Source organism: Chinchilla lanigera, unplaced genomic scaffold, assembly GCF_000276665.1.
Source record: "Chinchilla lanigera isolate Chin_1 unplaced genomic scaffold, ChiLan1.0 scaffold00010, whole genome shotgun sequence".
In the NCBI taxonomy this organism is placed as follows: Eukaryota; Metazoa; Chordata; class Mammalia; order Rodentia; family Chinchillidae; genus Chinchilla; species Chinchilla lanigera.
The window spans coordinates 34,889,499-34,910,169 of NW_004955411.1; the positions used below are offsets into that span (position 1 = coordinate 34,889,499).

The window sequence follows — 20,671 nt, forward strand, 5'->3', positions numbered from 1 at the left end:
GGGCTGGGGATTTAGCTCAGCGGCAAAAGCGCCTGCCTGGCAAGCGCACGGTCATGAGTTCGGTTCCCGGTACCAGAAAAAAAAAAAAAAAAAAAAAAAAAAAAGTCTTAGTATAACACACCATATCCACAAGGATCACATTTATGTAAATACTATAAAATCTCAAATTACCAAATTCACAGAAAACAAATTATAAATATTCTTTATAAATATTCTAAAAGGATGACTTTGTACATAGTATTTCTTTTTCTAAAAGAAAAAAAGAGCAGCTGGCCTTACATTAATAAGAAAAAGGTATTGATAACTAGTCTTTTTAAAGAACTATCTGAAATGTTCATTCAAGGCTGTATTCATTCTTTATTCAGAGCATAGATGTCAGACTTGAAAAAACCCCAAAGATTACAGCTGCATGCTACAGCCAAGCCAAGGAGAACATAAATAAATTTGTTTAGTACACCAAAGAGTAAAGGGAGAAAAAAATTTATTATTTGTCTTACAATTCCGTTTAGCTTCAGGAAAATGATTTTAATTATACTTATATAACTTAGAAACTTCATAATTTGATATTCCATTTCATTAGTTCAACACAGAAAAGCTACCTTTAAGTTCTGATTTTGCATAATGAATAACTGCAGTGATTTATTTGCATTTGCAAATAAATTTGATTATTGGCATCTTTCATTAAGTGAACATTACAGAGATAATGGAGTCTAAAAGAAACTTCTCAAACTATTTAGAAGCTTTAAATTTATATTATCGTTGCTTCAATTTAAAGAGATTTTTTTTTAAAAAGATGACACCAAGAAAAATGTACAGGGGCCTGGGGATATAGCTGAGTGGCACAAGTGCCTGTCTGGCAAGTGCAAGGTCCTGAGTTCAATTCCCAGTACCAAAAAAAGAAAAAAGAAAGGAAAAGAAAAGAAAAAAATGTAGAGGAAAATAAAAAACAGCAAGGGCATACTTATTAAGGGAAAAGTTAAAAGCTATGTTTTGAAAGTAACTTATAAAAATTCCTACTAAGTTAAAACATGGTCAATCTTGCTAAGAAATGACATCAGAAATACTAACACTTCAATAACTAGTGATCCAGTTTTGGAACACTCATAACAAAGGAACATAATAAAATGTTTTCAAATTCTTCTTTAAATTTTTCTAGGTAACATATTTGATTTCATGCAAAAATTATAAGAAAAACCCTGATCTTTGGCATATATGGGTTAATAATTTTCACCTTTTTCTCAGAAGAGTAACTCCTGTACTTCCCATTTACTAAAATACACACACACACACACACATTTTGATGAAATTAGAACTAGTTTTGTATCAACTCTTACTGAGATTAGTGAAGACATTTTTAAAATATGCAAGAACTAGAAGAAAAAATTTTAAGACCCCCCTAGAAGACAGGACAAAATATGGCATATTTTAAAATCTATTTATAAAAAGAGATTATAAGTTTACTTAATACAATGCCCCAACTGTCCTGTGAGTAATCTATCTGGCAAGCTGAACTAGATACTAAATACAATGCAAAACAGTATGATATTGATGACAGCTTGTAATAAAAAAAGTGTAGAAATTCAGAAGTAATATGAACTCTAGCTGTGGTAATCACAGAAGGCTTCATAGAAATATGGATATGAGATGGTTACTGAAGAAAAAGGAAGGGACTTCTAGAAGTAGAAACAGAGGGAAGTATTTAATTTATACAACACAACCCAAAATGGTATTATCCTTATTTATCTTTTAATAAACATTTAGAATATGGAAACGTTTTAGAAGCCATCCAATCTTCCCAAATTGATTTTGTTATATAAGGCAGCTTAAAATAGTTTATAAATCTGAGGCTTATCAATATCCTTTACAGAGATACAGAGAAACACCCTTTCTCTCCACAATGACTGCATTTCATCCCAAACGTCGCTACTGCTAGGTATTTTGCTCTTTTCTTTTTTGTGTCACCATTGTTAGGAAGAAGGGAAGGAACACCGACACAAATACCAAAGCGGAGGCAAAAGTTTCAAGGAGGTAAATAAGAGTAATGATTAAGTAATTATAAAGTATTTGCTGGATTTGGTAATGTGAAGGTATATGAGTGACCTCAACTCAAACAAGTGAGGCCATTATTTCCTCATGGTACCTGATTTATTATTTTTTTCTGTTCTTGTATAACCTTGTTGAGCAATACAATAATTCAATAAGAAACAATCACTACCTAGGAACTTTCATTCTTCCTATGGTAATAAAACTGTTCTTCACATGGTTTATCCCCAAATTCTCTCAGCAAGTTAGACTATCTAGACTCAACAGTTAGTTACTCTGATTTTAAAATAGACACTATCATCTGACCTCTTTAGTTTGCAGGTACTTTCTCATCTTCCAGGAATGTTCTGAAAAAACAAATTAAATCTACCTTAAACTATTTAGATACATATGTTTTGGCTTTATTAAGCTACTGTCATATTAGGAAATCTTCACCCATTTTCTTTTGTATCATTTTTAACTGTTCTGGAAACAGTACCATTATATTTTGGTTGTCTGGCCACAGCTGATCTTCATAAAAAATATTCTAAGCTAAACTATCCAAAAGAGCACATAAAATCTTTTATTAAAGTCATTATGAATGTTTTGAAATCCAAATTGAATTGCTAACCCTAACTGAACTTGGTTCATTATTTCTATTTAACAAAAATTACAGGTCATTAGTTATTTGCCTAAATTATCAAACTTATCAACTGACTTCCTGTGCCAACTATGTAATCCCAGAATAATGCTACATGAGTTCACTCATGTCAGAACTTAGGTATGAGACAACAAGCATTTATTTTTGTTCATACATTTATAGGTCAGTGGCTGCACTGGGCTGGCTTGCTCACCTGTCAGCCAGCAGGTGAGATGATCTGGCTGGTCTAAGATGGCCTCACAGGGGTAGCTCTCCTCCACGAGGTTTCTGATCTTCAGAATGCTACCCTGTGCTCATCCTCAGGACAGAGACAGCGTTCTGAGAGTGAGGCCAAAGCTTACGAGTCATCTTGAGGTCTAGGTTGAGAATTGCCACAGTATCATTTTTGCCATATGCTATTGGTTAAATTAAGTCTTAAAGGCACCCAGATTCAAGGGAGTGACCATACAGCTTGCCTCCTGATGGGAAGAGCTGAAACTGTACTGTGAAAGGCATAAATACAGGCAAGGCTGAAGACTGCAAGTTGCTTTTAATCCATCTTTTTAAACTAAGTAATCTGATTTTAATGATGCTTCCCTTTCATCCTTGACTCTAACAATTTACTTTACCATTATAAAATATAATGTCACTGGGTGTGGTGGTGCATGCCTGTAATCCCAGCACTCAGGAAGCTGAAGCAGGAGGACTGCTGTGAGTTCAAGGCCAGCCTGGGCTATACAGTGAGTTTGAGGCCAGCACTGATTACACAGCGAGACCCTGTCTCAAGAAAAATCATTTAAAAAAAAAAAAAAATATATATATATATATATATATATTTACACACACACACACACACACACACACACACATATATAATGTTAAGGTACACTATACTGAAATTATATGGCAAGTTGAGATTTTAAGAGCACAAAGAGAAATAAAGATTTTGTAACCTTAGGAAAAAATGACATAAAACTATTCTATAATACTAGCCAATATGAATACTCAAAACTAAGAGATTATATTAAGTTGTTTTTTACATTTTCATTTACTGTCTATATACTTAGAGCCTACTCTAGTGTCTGATGAACTATCAGAAATAATTTTATACAAAGAGCAAAACCCATGAGCTTTTAAAATGAATCATTTATTAAATCAGACTGTTATTCTTAACAGTTATGTAAGTTACATGTATGTTTAATTCAGAGTATTTCACATGAAAAAAATTTTAAACTCCTATAGGCAAGCAAAATCGTACCACACAATATGTACGTGGGAAAAGGGTACTGCTAAACATTCAAATAAGGCAAGTATTTAAAACAAAAAAATAAAAAAAAAATTTAAGCATTCCTTTAAGAGAATTCAACACTACAAGCTAAATGTACTTTCTGAGTGTATTCATATATTCAAGGCAGTGTTTCTTTTTTTAAAACATCAGGAAATGTAATAAGGCTCATTAATAGATACAGCTGCCCTCAAGATTTCAACCTCAGTTGCTTTCTTTAAAGTAAAATTCACAAAGTGCACAATTAACATGTATCAAAAAACAGAATCTGCTACTCTAACGACAGCTGTCCATGCTTAATACTTAGTGGTTTATTGGACCAAATTATGTCTTTTCAGGGAAACAAAAATCAAGATAAGCCACTGTAAAACATTTAGTTTGAATTGTATGCTAATACTTTTCTTCTTAGAAATCAAAAATTATGGAGGAAGGGGTTATTTATTATAAGGAATGGAAAGCAAAACACTAGAATGACCAAACATTTTCAAAGAACAAGCACCACAAAGGACATTTGCATTCAGTTTCGTAATATTTATCAATGCACTTTTCTTACTCCAACCAATCTACTTCATCAAATTCTGAATCATCTTCTGAGTCACTGTATTCCACAGCAATACGTCGAGAGAGGATGGTGGCAACATCATTTTCAATGCGTTCATGCTTAGCTTCTTGTTCACGCTGCTCTTCTACTTTGCGGAGCTGAATACCTGATTAGTAAATGCAAACCATTCATTTTAAATCAAAATGTTAAACCCTAGACATTATTCATCTTTCTGAAGCAAAATCACATACATATAAGAAATACTAATTGGAAAATAAAAAAGCAAGAGCTATTAAAAAAGATTTTGAAAGAATCATTTTTAGATGCCATCAAATCTTTCATTATGTTATCATCTGGGAATTAAGTTTGTGATATCTACAGTTTATCCATCATGGTCTATTGTACCTCCTTGCTTACCACTCCCTAAAAAATTAACCAAGTGAGACATTTCTTCTATAACTTCTATGGTCAAATCAATTAAACACTGCTGAATATATTTTCTGTGGCTTTATTTTCTCCTGTAATTGAAGAAAGGGCACCACTATTCTATATTCTTGGTGCTTGGAATATAAGAGCTGCTTATGAAATGTTGACTGAATAAATGAATAAATATGAGAAGTCTTTCTTTTGTTATTAAGGGAAAACCTTAATCCTTTACAGGAATCTGATAAAACAAATATCAATGATAACCCAAATGAACAGCTTTAACACTGAAGAAAATATCATTTTTAAAGGGATTAATGTTTATATAAAGCATTGAAGATTTTAATTAAATTTTCTATAACATTTAAGTCCGATGCTTTATATATCTCACTCAAACGTTTTAAAAATCTTACTAAATATGAAAATAAAATCATATTTGTATTTCTTGAAAATGATTTAAAATGTAAGTTGGATCTAGCTTTACTTTCTAAATGCTACTTATGTGAAACATGATCACTTAAAATTTTACAATGAGAAATACATTACTGTGGTAAATATTTAGAAAATTTCCAATGCTGCCATAACAATGGTGTCCATGGTCCTGAGAAATTACCTTTTCGTATTGCTTCTAGGAGTACACTCCGGGCATCACTGATTACAGGTAGGGTTGATGGGTGACGCTTTGGCTCAGAAGCAGATATAACTTGTGATGGAGGAGATGGAGGCATTAATGGAACATGGGGACCTGGGGCAGTAGATGGAGTTGGATGCAGCCCAGAGGGAGGATGAGCAAGAGCTGCAACTGTGACAGGCGATGATGGCCGAATGCCAGGTGGAGGCAGAGGAGGCGGTGGTGGGGGTGGAGGTAGCCCCTGGACTTCACCTTGTGGGAGAGGATGAACTGGTACAGTCTCACATACTGGGGCAGCTCTAGCTACTGGTGGAGAGGGCTGTACTAGAGGAGGTGCAATTGGAGGAGGAGCTGGGTGAAGAACTCCAGGGGCAATCTGGAGAGGAGCTGGAGGTGGTGGTACTGCTGGAGCTTGCAAAGCAGTGGCTGGAGGTGGAGGTGGGGGAGGTACTGGCGGGGGAGGAGTTGAAGTCATTGAAGCTCTTAATGAAGAAGTTGACAAGGCAGATGGAAGAGGCGGTGGAGGAGGTGGGGGAGTGGGGCTCACAAACACAGGTGTTCTGCCTGTAGCTGGTGACTGAGGACGATTTTCTATCAAACCTGTAGCAGAACTGAAATGACAAAGAGATCCTAGCAAGTTACTAAAACAGGAAAACTGAACGAAGAAACCAGAGAAACTGTAAATGACAATCAGTAATTACATTAAAGCAGACAAATTAATACGTTCCTACAGAAAGTCTAAATTCTTCAACACTACTTCAAAAGAAATGAGAACTAGAAGTACATCAGTAAGAAAATTAGTAGGTGGTGTTTTGTTTTACAATATTCTAAACGGTCTCACCATCTCATGCAACTTTCATGTTCACTCAACCATTTTTTGTTTACTTTGATAAACATAATGCTCAATTCTACACTGTGATATGAGTTTCTGTAATGACTCAACATTTACCATATTGCAATGTTTGTAACAATGCTCGTGGCTAACACGATGCTGGATGTATACTGCAGCTACAAAGGCTCATCACATGTCACTGCAGTGAAGTCAATGACAGCTAATTAAAAACCACAAAGGAAATTTAATTCTCTCTTCCAGAGGCTAGAACATCAACAAGTCAGTGGTAGAAGGTTGGCTTTTTAACTGAAAATTGTAATGTTCATCTCTGGTTCTTTATTAGAAATTTTCTTTAATCTTTTCTTATTAAAAATTTATAATTTGGATAACTGACCAGATGAAATTCAAAATAGCTTTAGCAAAATCATTATAAGCAACTGGCTATTGCCTTTGAAGTTCTTAAAGTATTTTTCTTAATATCAAATTAACATTCATAGCCAAATCTTTGGTTTACATTTCTTAGACCTTTACCACCTTTTCAAAAAATTCTTGCTTTTTCTTAATATACTGTACAGGATATACTTAATAACAAAGCTATAATAAAATGAAACACATTTTAATCTTTCAATTCTTATTAGCCAAATTTTCCCAGAAGGACGTGTCAGCTCTAATCACATGATGGCAAATCAGACCCTACACATCTAATGTGACCAGCTCCTTGCTTCTGTAAGTAAAGTTTCACTGCAACACAGCACAGTCATTTGTGTCATGTATATGGCTGCTTTTATACAACACTGAAAGAATGGAGCAACTATAACAGAAACCCTATCCCAGAAAGCCCAAAAGATAAAACATACTCTCATCCTGACATACCTGATACAGGTAGGTATGGGTTTCACATCTCCTGCTCCGTGCATGGGTGGAGGCGGAGGTGGTTCGTGTGGTCTGACTAGGACCCTTTCCTCAGCTCTAGTCAGAAGCTCACTCATCTGACTGAAGGGCAAGGCAGAAAGTGAGTAAGATCCATCCATGTGATCCACGTATGTTTGAGGTCTGAAAGAAATACATAAAATAAAAGTGTATTTTTCTTGAATTATTGGAGAAATAAAGTATATTTATAGTTTACCCTTTGAACATCGTTTTAACTGTTTTTTAAAACTATAGAAATTTATTACATTAATACTACTTTTAAAATAAAGAATGCTGTTCACAATGTAACTTTTCCTTGCTAATGAGCTTTATTGTGACTACCATTACAATTAGTTTAGGTTTGTTTTGTTTTAAATAGACTACTAATTTGATTCATAAGAATTAAAAGTCTTACATATATAATCTTATAAACATGAAAATAATTTGTAACAAATCATGTTCAAAATTATCACCCTCTGTTTAATTTTTTTCTTTACAAGAAGCTGCCACTGACAGAAAGATAGAATATGAAAAACAGAATTTTCTATCGCTTGGGTTTATTTTCTCACTTATGACTTCCAAAAGTCTTGCACCAAGGAGAAAGGCCTCCTCCATTCCGGCACCATAGAAATGGCTATATACCTGCTTTTGTCCTTCAGTGTTTCAAAAGTGCAAGAGTGCAGTACTCAGAAAACAGTTGGGTAATATAGTAACGTGTGACTTAGATCAGATGTAAGCAAAATTTTAGCTTACTTATGTGAGGTTTCTATTTACTGACTGCTGTGCATCTTGAGAACAAAGTTGGATTTAAAAGATGTACACAGGCAAATGAGAAATTATTATATTTATATTAGTAGGTCAGATACATACCTTAATTATGTAACTAGTAGAAATGTTTGTCTACAGATCATTAATTTTTTAATCTCAATTTTCAGTTTTAACAGTAAAGACTATCTCTCAGATATATATTCCTTTCATAATAGGTCAAGGTATTTCACACTTCTGGCCAATAACATACATGTATTATTCAGAAGAAAACAGTAAGCTCTTTTCCATTAAAAAATCGACATGACAATACACAAATGCATTTCTTCAGAGACATATGCCAGTATAGTGTGTGTGCTAGGTGGCATGTCATTGAGATTAGGGCCCCTGGCCAATAAGAAAGGCAAAGGATCTATCTGTGTTTCTGCAAAAGAAGATGAATAATTTTGTGTGATACTTCTGACACATCCGAGGTAGGGAAAGTGACACAGGCCGGCAGAAAAGAGAAAAAGGACAAAACAGAGCCCCTTCTCTACTCTTACTTGCAAAAAATCAGTAATACTTCAAAAAATTTCTCTACCACATTCTACTATGAAATTCTAGTAGACTCTGCCTCAAATACTCAGAGGGAATTGAGACCCAGATGAAAGCTAAAACAACTCTGAAAATCATTTATTCCAACCACCTCTTTCTACAAATGACAGAAAATATGAAAATGACCTTCCCAGGGTGAGATTTCAGTAGCCCCCAGTGGTCAGAGTTTTGAAATCTTATTTACAACATTTACAGAAGGATCTTTCAGTTCAATAATTCAAGGATCCACGACTTAGAAGTGCAAATATCACAAATAAAGCACTGTCATATCTTTAAAGGAGTAAACAAAATAAAGAGAAACCTTGTTTCAAAATGAGAGGCTGGGCCATTAGCAACTTCAATATGCTTATGTAAGAGATTAGCATCATCTTCAGCCAGCTCTGGACCTTGGGCCAGCTTCTGCCACTCTCTCCGCCTGTCATGAGGTGCTCTTGGCACTTTCTCTGGTTCATGAGGACGATCTAGATTTTTCTGCTATAACAAATTTATGAAACAAAGCCAAATTTTTTAAGTGTTAATTTTTTAAAAGAGGTTACAACAAAATGCTAACATCAATATTAAAAAAAAAAACAATGTACCACTCAACAGAAAACAGGATCTTTATACGAGCAAAAAGAAGTGCTTTCCACAGGGCAGACAGTGCTAAAAGGTCTAGAGTAGATATAATAAATATCAAATACCTGAAGAGGGATGACAGCATACATGAATGAAGTCGGGCAGGTATAAGATGCGGGAATTTGGGAACCAGATGGACATATCCATCTAAGGAATTCTAGTTAAAAAAATTCAGAATTCCTGTGTTTGGCAAACAAAATGGGCCTAGAGACATAATTTCGCTTGCCAATCACCAGCTTTCAAACTCTGGCTAGAACACAGAAGCACTGTCTAGCACAGAATATACAACAAGAGGGCATTATAAGATTGAGGAAAGCAGGATAGCTACAGAAGAAACAGGAATAATGAAGACTGACTTTGCACAGTTCATAATTCTGCCTGAATCCAATTTGCTTCTTCTTTTTGTATTTCCAGTTATCATTAAAATGAAATAAAGCATATCCAAGTAACTTTTATTAGAAAGTGGAAAATGACAATGCAGCAGACAGATAACAGAAATACAGTGAGACTATAATCTTTCTAAAATATTTAGAAAACACTTATGATAGCTTTATGGCAAGAAAATATTAGCTTAATGTATTTACTTTACCAGTATCTGTACAATAGTCCCTTGATTCTTTGTATTGGAATCCCCTTCTATTCCCTGGTCCACTCAGTTTCTAATTATTCTTCAAGGTTCATCATAAGCTCTGTTTCAAGTGTTTATACCGTCCTCTCTACTGGCTAAAGCAGATGCTGTTTTGTGCTACTCAAACCCTATATGCATACCTATTATGGGGCTTACTGTACCACATTATAATAATGTAATTGCTTATCTGCCTCCCATTGGTGATCTTTTTTTTTTTTTTTTTTTGTTTTTTTGTTTTTCTCCGGTACCAGGAACCGAACTCACGACCTTGCGCTTGCCAGGCAGGCGCTTTTGCCGCTGAGCTAAATCCCCAGCCCCTGGTGATCTTTATAGTTATAAAAGTTTCCAAATATGGACCCAACAAAATAAGACTGTCAGAAATACAGGATTAATACAGTTCCACATATAAAACAAAACATAAATATACAAAAATAACTTTAATTTTAAAATCTCCTCTAATACCTTCTGCTTCCTCTTTTCCTTCCTCTTATCCTCTGTGTCTTGCAACATTTTTTCTTTCCACAGATCAAAGAAATATGAAGGATTGGTATAAAACTTCAGACCTTCTTTACCATCATCTCTGCAATATATCATTTAAAATGTATTAGTAAGACAGGCAATCAGAACAGAAATAATTTTGAAGAAACGTTTTACCTCTCACATTAATAAAATATAGCCACATTAATATATTGCCAAATAGAGTATTACAGAAATATAAAATTTCTTACAAATCAAAAGAAAAATTAAAGAAAGTAGAAAACCAGATACTTTTCGGAGTTGGAACTAATAAAAATTAACTAAAGTACAACTGAGCAACTTTCATCCTTCTGCTGAATACCAAATTTTATACAAGTCCTTTGAGAAATTTCAATAATTACAAATAATTCTTCTACAGTTAAAAGCCTGAAAAAAATAGTAGTATCACTTAACAAATTTTAGTTTCTGCCAAGACTCTTTTTGTTATCTTACTAAATCCAAAAGAGACTTACCTAACGGTCATCCTAACGGTAACATCTATACCCAATGACCTGCATACTGATTTAGTTTCAAATAACTATTTGAATACCATTTTGTTCAAGATATGTGTTGTGCATCTTAAATTACCAACTTAACAAATCATGAAAGAACTCCAAAAAAGGCTAGTTACAGATTTTAAGCGGTAGAAGGCATTTTTAAAATAGATAACATACATCCTTTATGCAAAAAGTTCACACACACACAAATCAAGAGTAGCTAGCAGCAAAAATGATAACATTTATTAGCTATTTATTTTTTATTTGATTAAAAATTAAAAGAACATTAACAACTCCTTGACCCTTCATATTAATAGCTGTGCTAGTGGCTTTTCTTAATAATACTTATCAAAATAACTCCCTTAAATAGGTCTTGACTTTTGCATACCAGAACCTTAGGGACTCATCTATAGCAAAGATTTTCTGAACAAGGGTAGGGAGGGCTCTCTGTGTTGGACAAAAGTCCAATAAAATAAAGAATGTAATGCATTTAAGTCTGAAGTATGAGATAAACAAACAATGGATCTTCTTCAGTAACCTACTGACCTATAAGGAGTGAGTATATTGAGAGGTGGAGGTTGTTCACAAATATCGTATGTTTCCTGTAATGGAATAGGCAAAGTCTTGCGGTCAAAAAGTTGCTGATCTTGAATTGTAGAACTTCGGAACGCTTTTCTCATTGTTATATCTTGCAGAGACACTAAAACAAAAACAATTCATATTTTATCTTCCTAAGATGATTTAACCATAAGGACAAATTCGTATTCTGTATATTTTTAAAAGTTAGCATGGCTCAACAGGCTGTGATCATAGTAAGGGATAAATCAGGAACCATTTCAAATGCTCTATCATTACATTTATTGCTATCAATCTCTTATCTTATTTTTCCAATCAGATGAGTTTAAAGGATAGCCATAACATTTTTTAACCACTAACACTTATTTTATCTCAAGAATTTCATGAAGTGTAACTAATGTACATACTTCAAAGGATATCACTCCCCCCCAAAAAAATAAATGAGCAGTTACTGAATGATATTTCTCCAAAGAAGATACACAATGGCTTATACGCACATGAAAAGACACTCAGTATCATTAGTCATCAGGAAATACAAATATAGGCTACAATCTAAGTGAACGCTGAAAACATAATGGTAAGTAAAAGAACCCAATCACAAAAGACTATTTATTGTACTCTTCATTCACATGAAATGTCCAGAACAGGCTAATCCAAATATAAAAAAAAGTAGACTAGTGATTCCTAGGGCGTGGGTAGGGGAGAGAAAAATGGAGAGTGAATGCTAAGGAATATGGGTTTTCTTTAGAAATGATAAAAGTGTTCCAAAATTGACTGTAGCGATAGTGGTGTACCTCTATTAAATACACCAAAAAAATTGCTCAACTGCATGCCTCAAATTTAAGTGGAGAAGTTATACGGCATAAAATAAATAGCTTTGTTTTATCGTGTATCCAGAGCTATGAGTTTGTATTTCTTGCAGGCAATATAAGCTTAGCATGGTATTTCTCTCTCCTTATTTACATACTAAATTAGATTATGTCAAAAATAATTTGTTCTATCATCAAGACACACCCTGCTCTGCTGTATTCTACTTTTTGCTTCTCCAGCCACATCCTCTAACATTTTCATTGTATGAGTTAAAAACGTTATCGAACAAAACCACTCTGAAGGAGGGTTATATTTAGATTAAGCAATTCACTGTAGTAGATTAGTGAAAATTATGCCCTTAGTAGTTCTAATTCTTTTTGTAAATTAGAAAAAAGAGGTATCTGGGAAACATCAAAACTCAAGGAATTCTGTCAAGGAATAAAAAGTACTTTTATCAGTATGATTTCTATCATTACTTTACCATGAAATGTGGCTTTTTATCCTGAAATTCCTGATTTAATCTTGCCATAGAACAGCTCTGCCCTATGCACTGCCTATTTGTTTTTGAAATGTTCATTTAAAGTGGACAGTGACATTCAGTGAAATGACTAGATTTGACTACTGCAATAAGCACAGAAAAACTATGCAGACACACACAAAAACATGCTCAAAGGAACTTTTTATGGAATGAAAACAGGATTCCAGGTACTCATCAAGTGATTTTTACTTCTAAGACAAATGTATACATATAAATCATAAAGGAGAAAAGAGGGAGAGAACTGAATAAAAAGTCTCTTTAAAAGGTCTGTCAAGGGGCTGGGGATTTAGCTCAGCGGCAAAGCACCTGCCTGGCAAGTGCAAGGTCGTGAGTTCGGTTCCTGGTACCGGAGAAAAACCAAAACCAACCCCCCCCCAAAAAAAGGTCTGTCAATTAAAAACTAAATAGTTACAAAAGGAAGAGATAAGAGTAGAACAAAAAGCTACACCGATGGCATTTATAGATAATATATTGATTTATTACAACATGTACCTCAGAGGTCATGGATAAGAAAAATTGTAATAAGTTCATGTTTAATACTATTCTTAAATGTAGTGCTCATCTAATTCTAACGATGTAGATGAGGAGGAAAATATAGTATGAATAACTTACGTTCTTCCTCTTTAGGGTCAAGCTGTGTAACACTAACAGATAAGCGGTCCACACGTTCCTGCAAGGAGTTAACTCTGAAGGAGAAACTATGTGCTTCATTGAATAATTCCCCAAAGATATCTTCAGCATATTTACCTAAGCAAAAATAAAGCATATACCGTAACATTTAATGTGATCATGATCAGAGATAAATATTGAACAATTTAACATTTAAAAGTGTCGTACTGTTGAATTTAGCATTTATTTAGAGTTATTTTAATTTTTAAACTCTATCTTAAACATGAAGTCACTTAAGCATTATGGTGGGGGCACAAACCCTGGGAAACCTGATTTTTAATCCTCCGAAACTTTCCTCTGGATGATGTGTGTCTAAAATAGAAACATTCTCCTTGCTTTACCCATACCTATCTACCTGATGAAGGTTAAGGAAAACTATGCAAAAGTATACACAAATAATATGTCTTTCAATCCAGAATCAGCATGTATAAACAGATTCTGTACTAGCACTGACTTTCAGATTACATGATAGAATGCAAAATTTTTCATAAACCTAGATGTCCTGTCTCAGATATGCCCAAACCACAGATTCAGAAAAGTTACCAGGGATACAATGCATTCTATTATAATTTCTTTTTAAAAACCATCAAAAATAAAAAATCCTTGTATTTCCCAGGTCATGTAAATCCCTATTACCAAAGAGAATAAATCAAAGTAACCAGGGGCTGGGGATTTAGCTCAGCGGCAAAGCGCCTGCCTGGCAAGTGCAAGGTCGTGAGTTCGGTTCCCGGTACCAGAGAAAAACCAAAAAAAAAAAAGTAACCAGAAGAACATCTTGCCATTGATGAATTTTGAACAGAGGGAGAAAACAGATACAAATACAAAAAGCAATTTAATGAACATTAACTCCAATTCTTTGCTCCATTCACTGTGAGACTTTGGAATTAATTTCTTTACCTATGAAGTAAGACTAGAAATATCAGTCTCAGAGAGGAGTTCTATGGGAAGAAGACAGACAGCAAAGGGCCTGGCAGTACACCTGATAGAAGCAGTAAGCTAACCACAGGGAGCTCTTAACTACTGCACCAGGTAAGAGCCATGGAGCAGAGATGCTCCCAACTTACATGTGTGAGACAGTGTTCAAAGATCACGAGACACTGAGTTTCTCTGGCAGTTAAGACAAGCTCCCAAATGAAGAAAAAGGTAGATACAAAGTTATTTATTTATTCAGTGCTACAGATATCAATGCTAGTGACACAGAGACAGAAAGGATAATTTTATTCCCAGAGGAGGTTAGTTTAATACAGGAAACCCTAATTTATAATCTATATTTCTTATGAAATGATATGCAGAATTTTGCTGCATTTGCACTTTTCTGGAGAGGAATTGCATAACTTTTAAGCAAATTTTTAAAGAGTATAACACACATACACAATGCCAAAGCACCTTGTGTATAACAGTCCACCCCATACATTTTCTTCTCATACCCCTACCTTTTCAATCTACTTCCCCTTCCCTTCCTGAGAGATGAAGTTTACTTTGTAAAATGGTATATTTAACTGAATTTCAACCATCCTTACCTTCATTATACCACTTCTCTACTCAAGAACCTACATCTCATTATCTGAGTTAAATTTAAATTCCCTCACCACAATCAGGCTCCAACTCACTTATCCAATATGATCTGTTTCTTTAACCTCCCTGTGTACACATATTTTTGCCTCTATTCACTTACCAAGGTAATGCATGTTGAAATATCTCCCTCCTCCATTCTCTACCTCTGCAAATTCTTTTGTTCCTTAGAGTCCCAATTCATTAATGCTTTGCTCAGCAAGCCTCCCTTAATGATTTTACCTATTATTATCTCTTTTTTATCAGTTCTTGAAACCATTCATGATGTTAATTACACACCTATTCATACTGCTTGGGATAGTCTCTGTGTTTATTGTATTTGAGATTCTTGAAGCAAATGAGTCACTACATTCCTTTGGGACAAGATCCATTTGGCTGTGTCACATAACAAAGCGTTAATGTTACCTGTCTGGTGTCTATCCAGTTTGCCTTATTGATCCAATTTGCCTACCCATCCTCCTGCTCATCTTCTAGCTTGTTATCATTCCATAAGCTGTGGTTTACACAGAAGATCATGATTTCAAACTCAGGTCTCAGTATGGCAGCACTACAGTATGAGACCTGTAAGAGGCAGGGCCTGGTGCACAATAATTAAGTCACAGGAGCATCACTCTAAGAAGGGACTGATATTGGTTTCAAAGAATGCATTTGTTCTCAATTGGTTCGGTTATTTATAAAGCAGCATTCCACACACCTGGTCTCTTCTACACTCAACTGGTTCCCTTTCTCTTTCCATTCTGTTGTGACCCAGTCAAAAAGGCCCTTGCCAGAGGCTGAACAGATGAGGCTGCTCAATCTTGGACTTGCAAACTTCCAACTTTGTAAGCAAAGTAAGTTTCTCTCCTTTATTTTTAAGTATACAGCCTCAGATATTTTGCTACACCAAGAAGACACAGATGAGTATACTACCTGTCAAGTAATCTGTTTGAGAGCAACAAGTAGACTTTATTAGCTCATGTTGGTAACATGAACTGACTACATTCAATAAGAGAAAGGCATCAGAAGATTGGCAAAACATCCATTAGGTAATCAGTGTCCTGATAGTTCAAACAATAAAAAGAGGAAAAAAATTTATAGAAAGGTAATTCTAGGCTTTCAGTAATCACCTATTACAAAGAAGTATGTTCTACTAGGAAAAACCTCATTAAAAAAACTAGGACATACATTTTTATGAAAGAGGCAGGAGGGTGTCCAGCACCAAGCAGTGGCAAGTCCTACAATTTACTTTCATCACAGAGTTCACAAGCACTTTTGGTTCTGACAATAGTAACAAAGTAAAAACCTCAATTGTTGAGAACCATTTTAGACAGCCAACTTCTCTAACTAACTCAGAGATTATTAAATGAATCAATTTTTATTTTAACTATTTTGGATCAACTGTTGCAAAATAAATTCTAAGCTTTCCTGCCTTCTTAAATGGAATACAAAATGTAATTTAACTTTTTCTTGAGGACTCATGGTTCTTGTCCTAGGACAGAAAACAATCTTGAAAAGTACAGGAATATCTGGTTTTAGCCAGATGCGATGGCAAACACCTGCAACCACAGAACTCTGGAAGGCTGACACAGGAGGATTCAAGTTTGAGCCTCACCTGGGCAACCTGGTGAGATCTTGTTTCACAATAAATGCCAAGGACTAGGAATGTAGTTCAGTGTGAAGATCCTGGGTTCAGTCACCGGTGAAAACAAACACACACACACACACACACACACACACACAATTTATTTTACACTAAATGGCTTCTTTCCAGATTTTATGTTATTTCCTTGTCAATTCTTCCTTAGCTATAAACTATTTATTTTAGTTGGTTATTATTTTAGTTACATGCCTCATTCTATTGTGTCCCTTTATCTCTTCTTTTAATCCTTGGAAGCACAAATGTTTGGAAACCATATCATCAATCTGAATTAGCAAAGTAAAAGTAAACAGGCTCTGGGAGCAGCATTATTTTATGTGCACGGTTCTTTAATACATAGGCTTATTTATTCTACATGGAGGCCTTTTAAATTTAGTTCCAGGTTCTCATTATGTCAAGTGGGAAAACTGCCAGAAATTAGGCTAATTTCAGGGTAATAAACTATTGTTCCACTTTGCTATGACACTGTATCGATTTTTCTCTTTATTTTTGAATTTCTAGGCCTCTGATTCCAAATGTGAAGCACCAGAAACATAGTATAGTTTATATTTTTACAAAGTATTTGTATTTTCAGAGTTTGGCTACAATATAACCATGTCCTTACTGACAGACGTTGTCTCTATGGACCCTGTCACTGAAACATTCCTTGCAGTTTCACAATTTATATAAGAGATGTTAGTATTTCAAATTAACACACAATCATATTAATTCTAAATTATGTATTGGGTATATAACTAAAACAAGATGCCTGAATTATATTAAAAAATTCACTTTAAGATTATGTTTTGCCCAAAGTTATTTATGCTCTTTCTATGCTCTTAACATGTATCTTAATATTTAATATATTCATATAATAATGTACATATAATACATATTTTATATGAAGTTCTGTTACGTTAGACTTCATACTACCTATCACTGATACTACCTATCAGTGGTAGGCCATGAAAAAGATGGCAAAATATCTTTAAATGTGATCAAAACTTACGCTCTGAAGTGTACTGTGTTACTAAGCTATGATGTTCAGTAGTCTAAGTGTATTAAATGCACTTTGACATATTTTCAACTTATGATGGGCTTATTTTACAAAAGTATGACAACTGTTTATATAGCATTTACACTGTTTTACGTGCAATGTCTAGAGATGATTTAAAGTACAGTCTATGGTAGGATATGTGTGGTTATTTGCAAACACTATATTACATTAAAAAAAGGACTTGAGCATCTGTGAATTTTGGTATCCAAAGAGGGTCTTAGCACCAGTTCCCCACAGACACGGAGGGATGACTGTATTCAATTATAAAAAGGAAAAGGAAAAGTTAAAAGGAATGAAGAGCCAAGCCTAACTGTCAAGAGAATTTACGTTGATAGGTATTGGCTGACTGGATAAATCTAGGACCCACTAGAGAATACATGCAGGCTAAGAACACCCTGTTTTATCTTTAAAAGGACATGTAGATGTCTTATTAAATAGCTAATCCTGCAAATGAAAATATAGGTAGGACTTATTTTTTAAATTTTTTACACGATTAAACTTAGAATAATGGTAAGTAATTTGCTTAATTCCTTAACCAAGTAGCTCTGCTCTGTAATGTTATAATGGGACTATACTGCATATCTTGTCCCTTTCCAACCCACCCACTGCTGTTTATTCTCTGGTCAATCTATCTGGCTTCTGTCTGCCACCAGCTAATTTTGTCTGTTTTTATATCATGCTGTATATCAAACTCTTGACTCATGTCCTAATATCTTTTAGAGAAAACCACTTTAACCAACCTAATCCTCTGACTAGTGATGACCTCAGACTTTTCACTTTGGATCTTTGATAATAAAATATAGAGAGCTACTAATGTCCCAAAACATGAATAATTGAAGCCTCTAAAAATGGGAACTAGAGATTGCAATTAAGCAAAAGTACAGCTCTGATCCTATCTTTCACAAACTGAATCACATCTAAAAACAAACTTTAATGCTACTCATCCATCATGTGCTTCTGTTCCTAAAGATTCAACCTTTACTCCCTTTTCTCAGGAAAGGAATGCAGGGGAAGAAGACCCTGTCTAAAAACTCATGAGTTTTACTTAAAATGTCATTTTCAGGGTAATTTTATGTGCTTTATACCAAACATCCCTCCACAATTAATCACAAACATTTCTTCTTAATATTCTAAAGGAAAATACTGTTTTGTAATTTTGACAGAAAGATACTTACTTAGGCTACTTAGCTGTCTAATTATATTTGCCAAGGAAATATTGGTTACACATTCCAGTTCGTTCTTAATGCCCCTAGGCAATGCTGTGTGGCACAAGTGCCTAGGATCAATATTTCTTTTCACTAATGGCATCTTGAGATCAATTCCTGTGCCAGTTCACCTACGGGAAATCAAAAAAATAAATTACCATTCAATGTCAACCAGAAGAGTCAGGCTCTAATCACATTTAAGAATAAAGTTATATGTTTGTATGAAGGCAATGAAAATGGGATTATCTGAAAGCAGTAAGAATTTTCTTAAGTTTGTTTCATTTTTAATTATTAAAATAATATTACATCATTTTTTTAAAACTTACTTTTAATGTCAGTAGGTACACTGTAAATTCATAATTACTATCACTATTCTCTTAAAACCTTTTGTTGTTGTTTTACTACATATAGGGATTTTGTTCTAGAGAACTGGTATGGGAAGTCCTTTCTGAGAAAGTAAGTACAGTATATAGAGGGATTAAGAAATTAGGATAGCATCAAATTTACATTCCCACATAAAATATATAGTGTTCAACAATTCAGAGATCAAAGATTAAGGCAGTCAAGCCCCTGAAATCTCATCAGATGTATTAAATCTATAATTGATTAAAAAGTTCAACTTTTTACAATTACAGACTATCCTCACTTTATTGTTTCCTGTGTACATAAATGTGAACAACCAGTTTTAAACACCATGTGTTCAAATTTCAATTACCAAAGTGTTATCAACTGAGTAATTGCATAAACACAAACTTCATTGCTAGCAGTTTAGCCCACAAATCACTGTTAATGTGAGATACTTATGATCTTTCAAAGTCAGTGCGTAATTTGGTACACTTCATTTGTTACTCAATTCAACCACAGACAGTGAAGGCCACAGCTATCTAGTCTTCCTTCCTCCCAGTGCCAAACCAACATGAAATTTTAAAAAAGGGGTATCCTGAAGAAGGAATTGGTGAACAAAGATAACAGATAAAAGAGTAGCAAAGAACCAAATATTGGTTACCCTGGAAATGAAGTTTAAATCCAACATAAGTAGAGTAATAGAAGAAATAGGTGACTGTGGGTATTTTTGCTACTGCCACTATTTTAAAGACCCTACGTATAAAGCCGGAGAAACTCAATGAAGGCAAGCTTACAGTCACAGATGAGGAATATGGTTGCAACAAAAAGAAGCAACACTAGCAAAATTTCACATTAAAGCAATCCTTGGAGCTATTTGACTACACTCAAAAGTGCAAAAGGTAAGACGCTGAAACCAGATACAAACTTACAAGGAAAGAATTTGACAATCTGTGAAACTGGGAAAAGATGTTTGCTGGTAAATGAGCTACTGTAAGTTATACAAGAGGGAAGTCCTGCTCAAAGTGCTCATGGTATATTTCCATTTTTAAAGAAAACACTAATATTTAAGGTTTCTAATGTTTTAAAATATATTATAATAAATCAATTTTTAAAAGGTCTTTAAAGTTTTGCCAGCTACTACTCAGAGGACTATCTAGAATGTACAAAGAACTCAAAAAAAAAAAAAACTACCTAAAATTAAAGACTTAATCAAGAAATGTGCAATAGGAATAAACAGATACTTCACAGAGGAAGAAGTACAAATGGCCAACAAATACTGTTGATGAAAAAATGCTCAACACTTCTAGTTATTAGAGAAATGCAAATTAATACAATGATAAGATTCCATCTTACTCCACAAAGAATGGCAATCATTAAGGAATCAAA

At 34.3% G+C, this 20,671-nt stretch overlaps 1 protein-coding gene across 3 annotated transcripts in view; it reads right to left on the reverse strand.

Moving 5' to 3' along the window:
• Nucleotides 1-3,788: 3,788 nt before the first annotated feature.
• Wasf1 (WAS protein family, member 1) overlaps nt 3,789-20,671 on the reverse strand; it is a 73,384-nt gene continuing 56,501 nt past the window's right edge. For 2 of the 3 annotated variants that reach the window (XM_005377883.2, XM_005377884.2), the window contains exons 2-9: nt 18,911-19,071; nt 13,435-13,569; nt 11,445-11,598; nt 10,348-10,465; nt 8,944-9,116; nt 7,248-7,427; nt 5,525-6,153; nt 3,789-4,654 (exon numbers count right to left, since the gene is read on the reverse strand). In XM_005377883.2, the coding sequence (XP_005377940.1) occupies nt 4,497-4,654; nt 5,525-6,153; nt 7,248-7,427; nt 8,944-9,116; nt 10,348-10,465; nt 11,445-11,598; nt 13,435-13,569; nt 18,911-19,043 (1,680 nt within the window). In that variant the 5' untranslated portion in view covers nt 19,044-19,071 and the 3' untranslated portion in view covers nt 3,789-4,496. The remainder of the gene's footprint in view (nt 4,655-5,524; nt 6,154-7,247; nt 7,428-8,943; nt 9,117-10,347; nt 10,466-11,444; nt 11,599-13,434; nt 13,570-18,910; nt 19,072-20,671) is intronic. The other variant, XM_013510825.1, reaches the window with a different exon arrangement.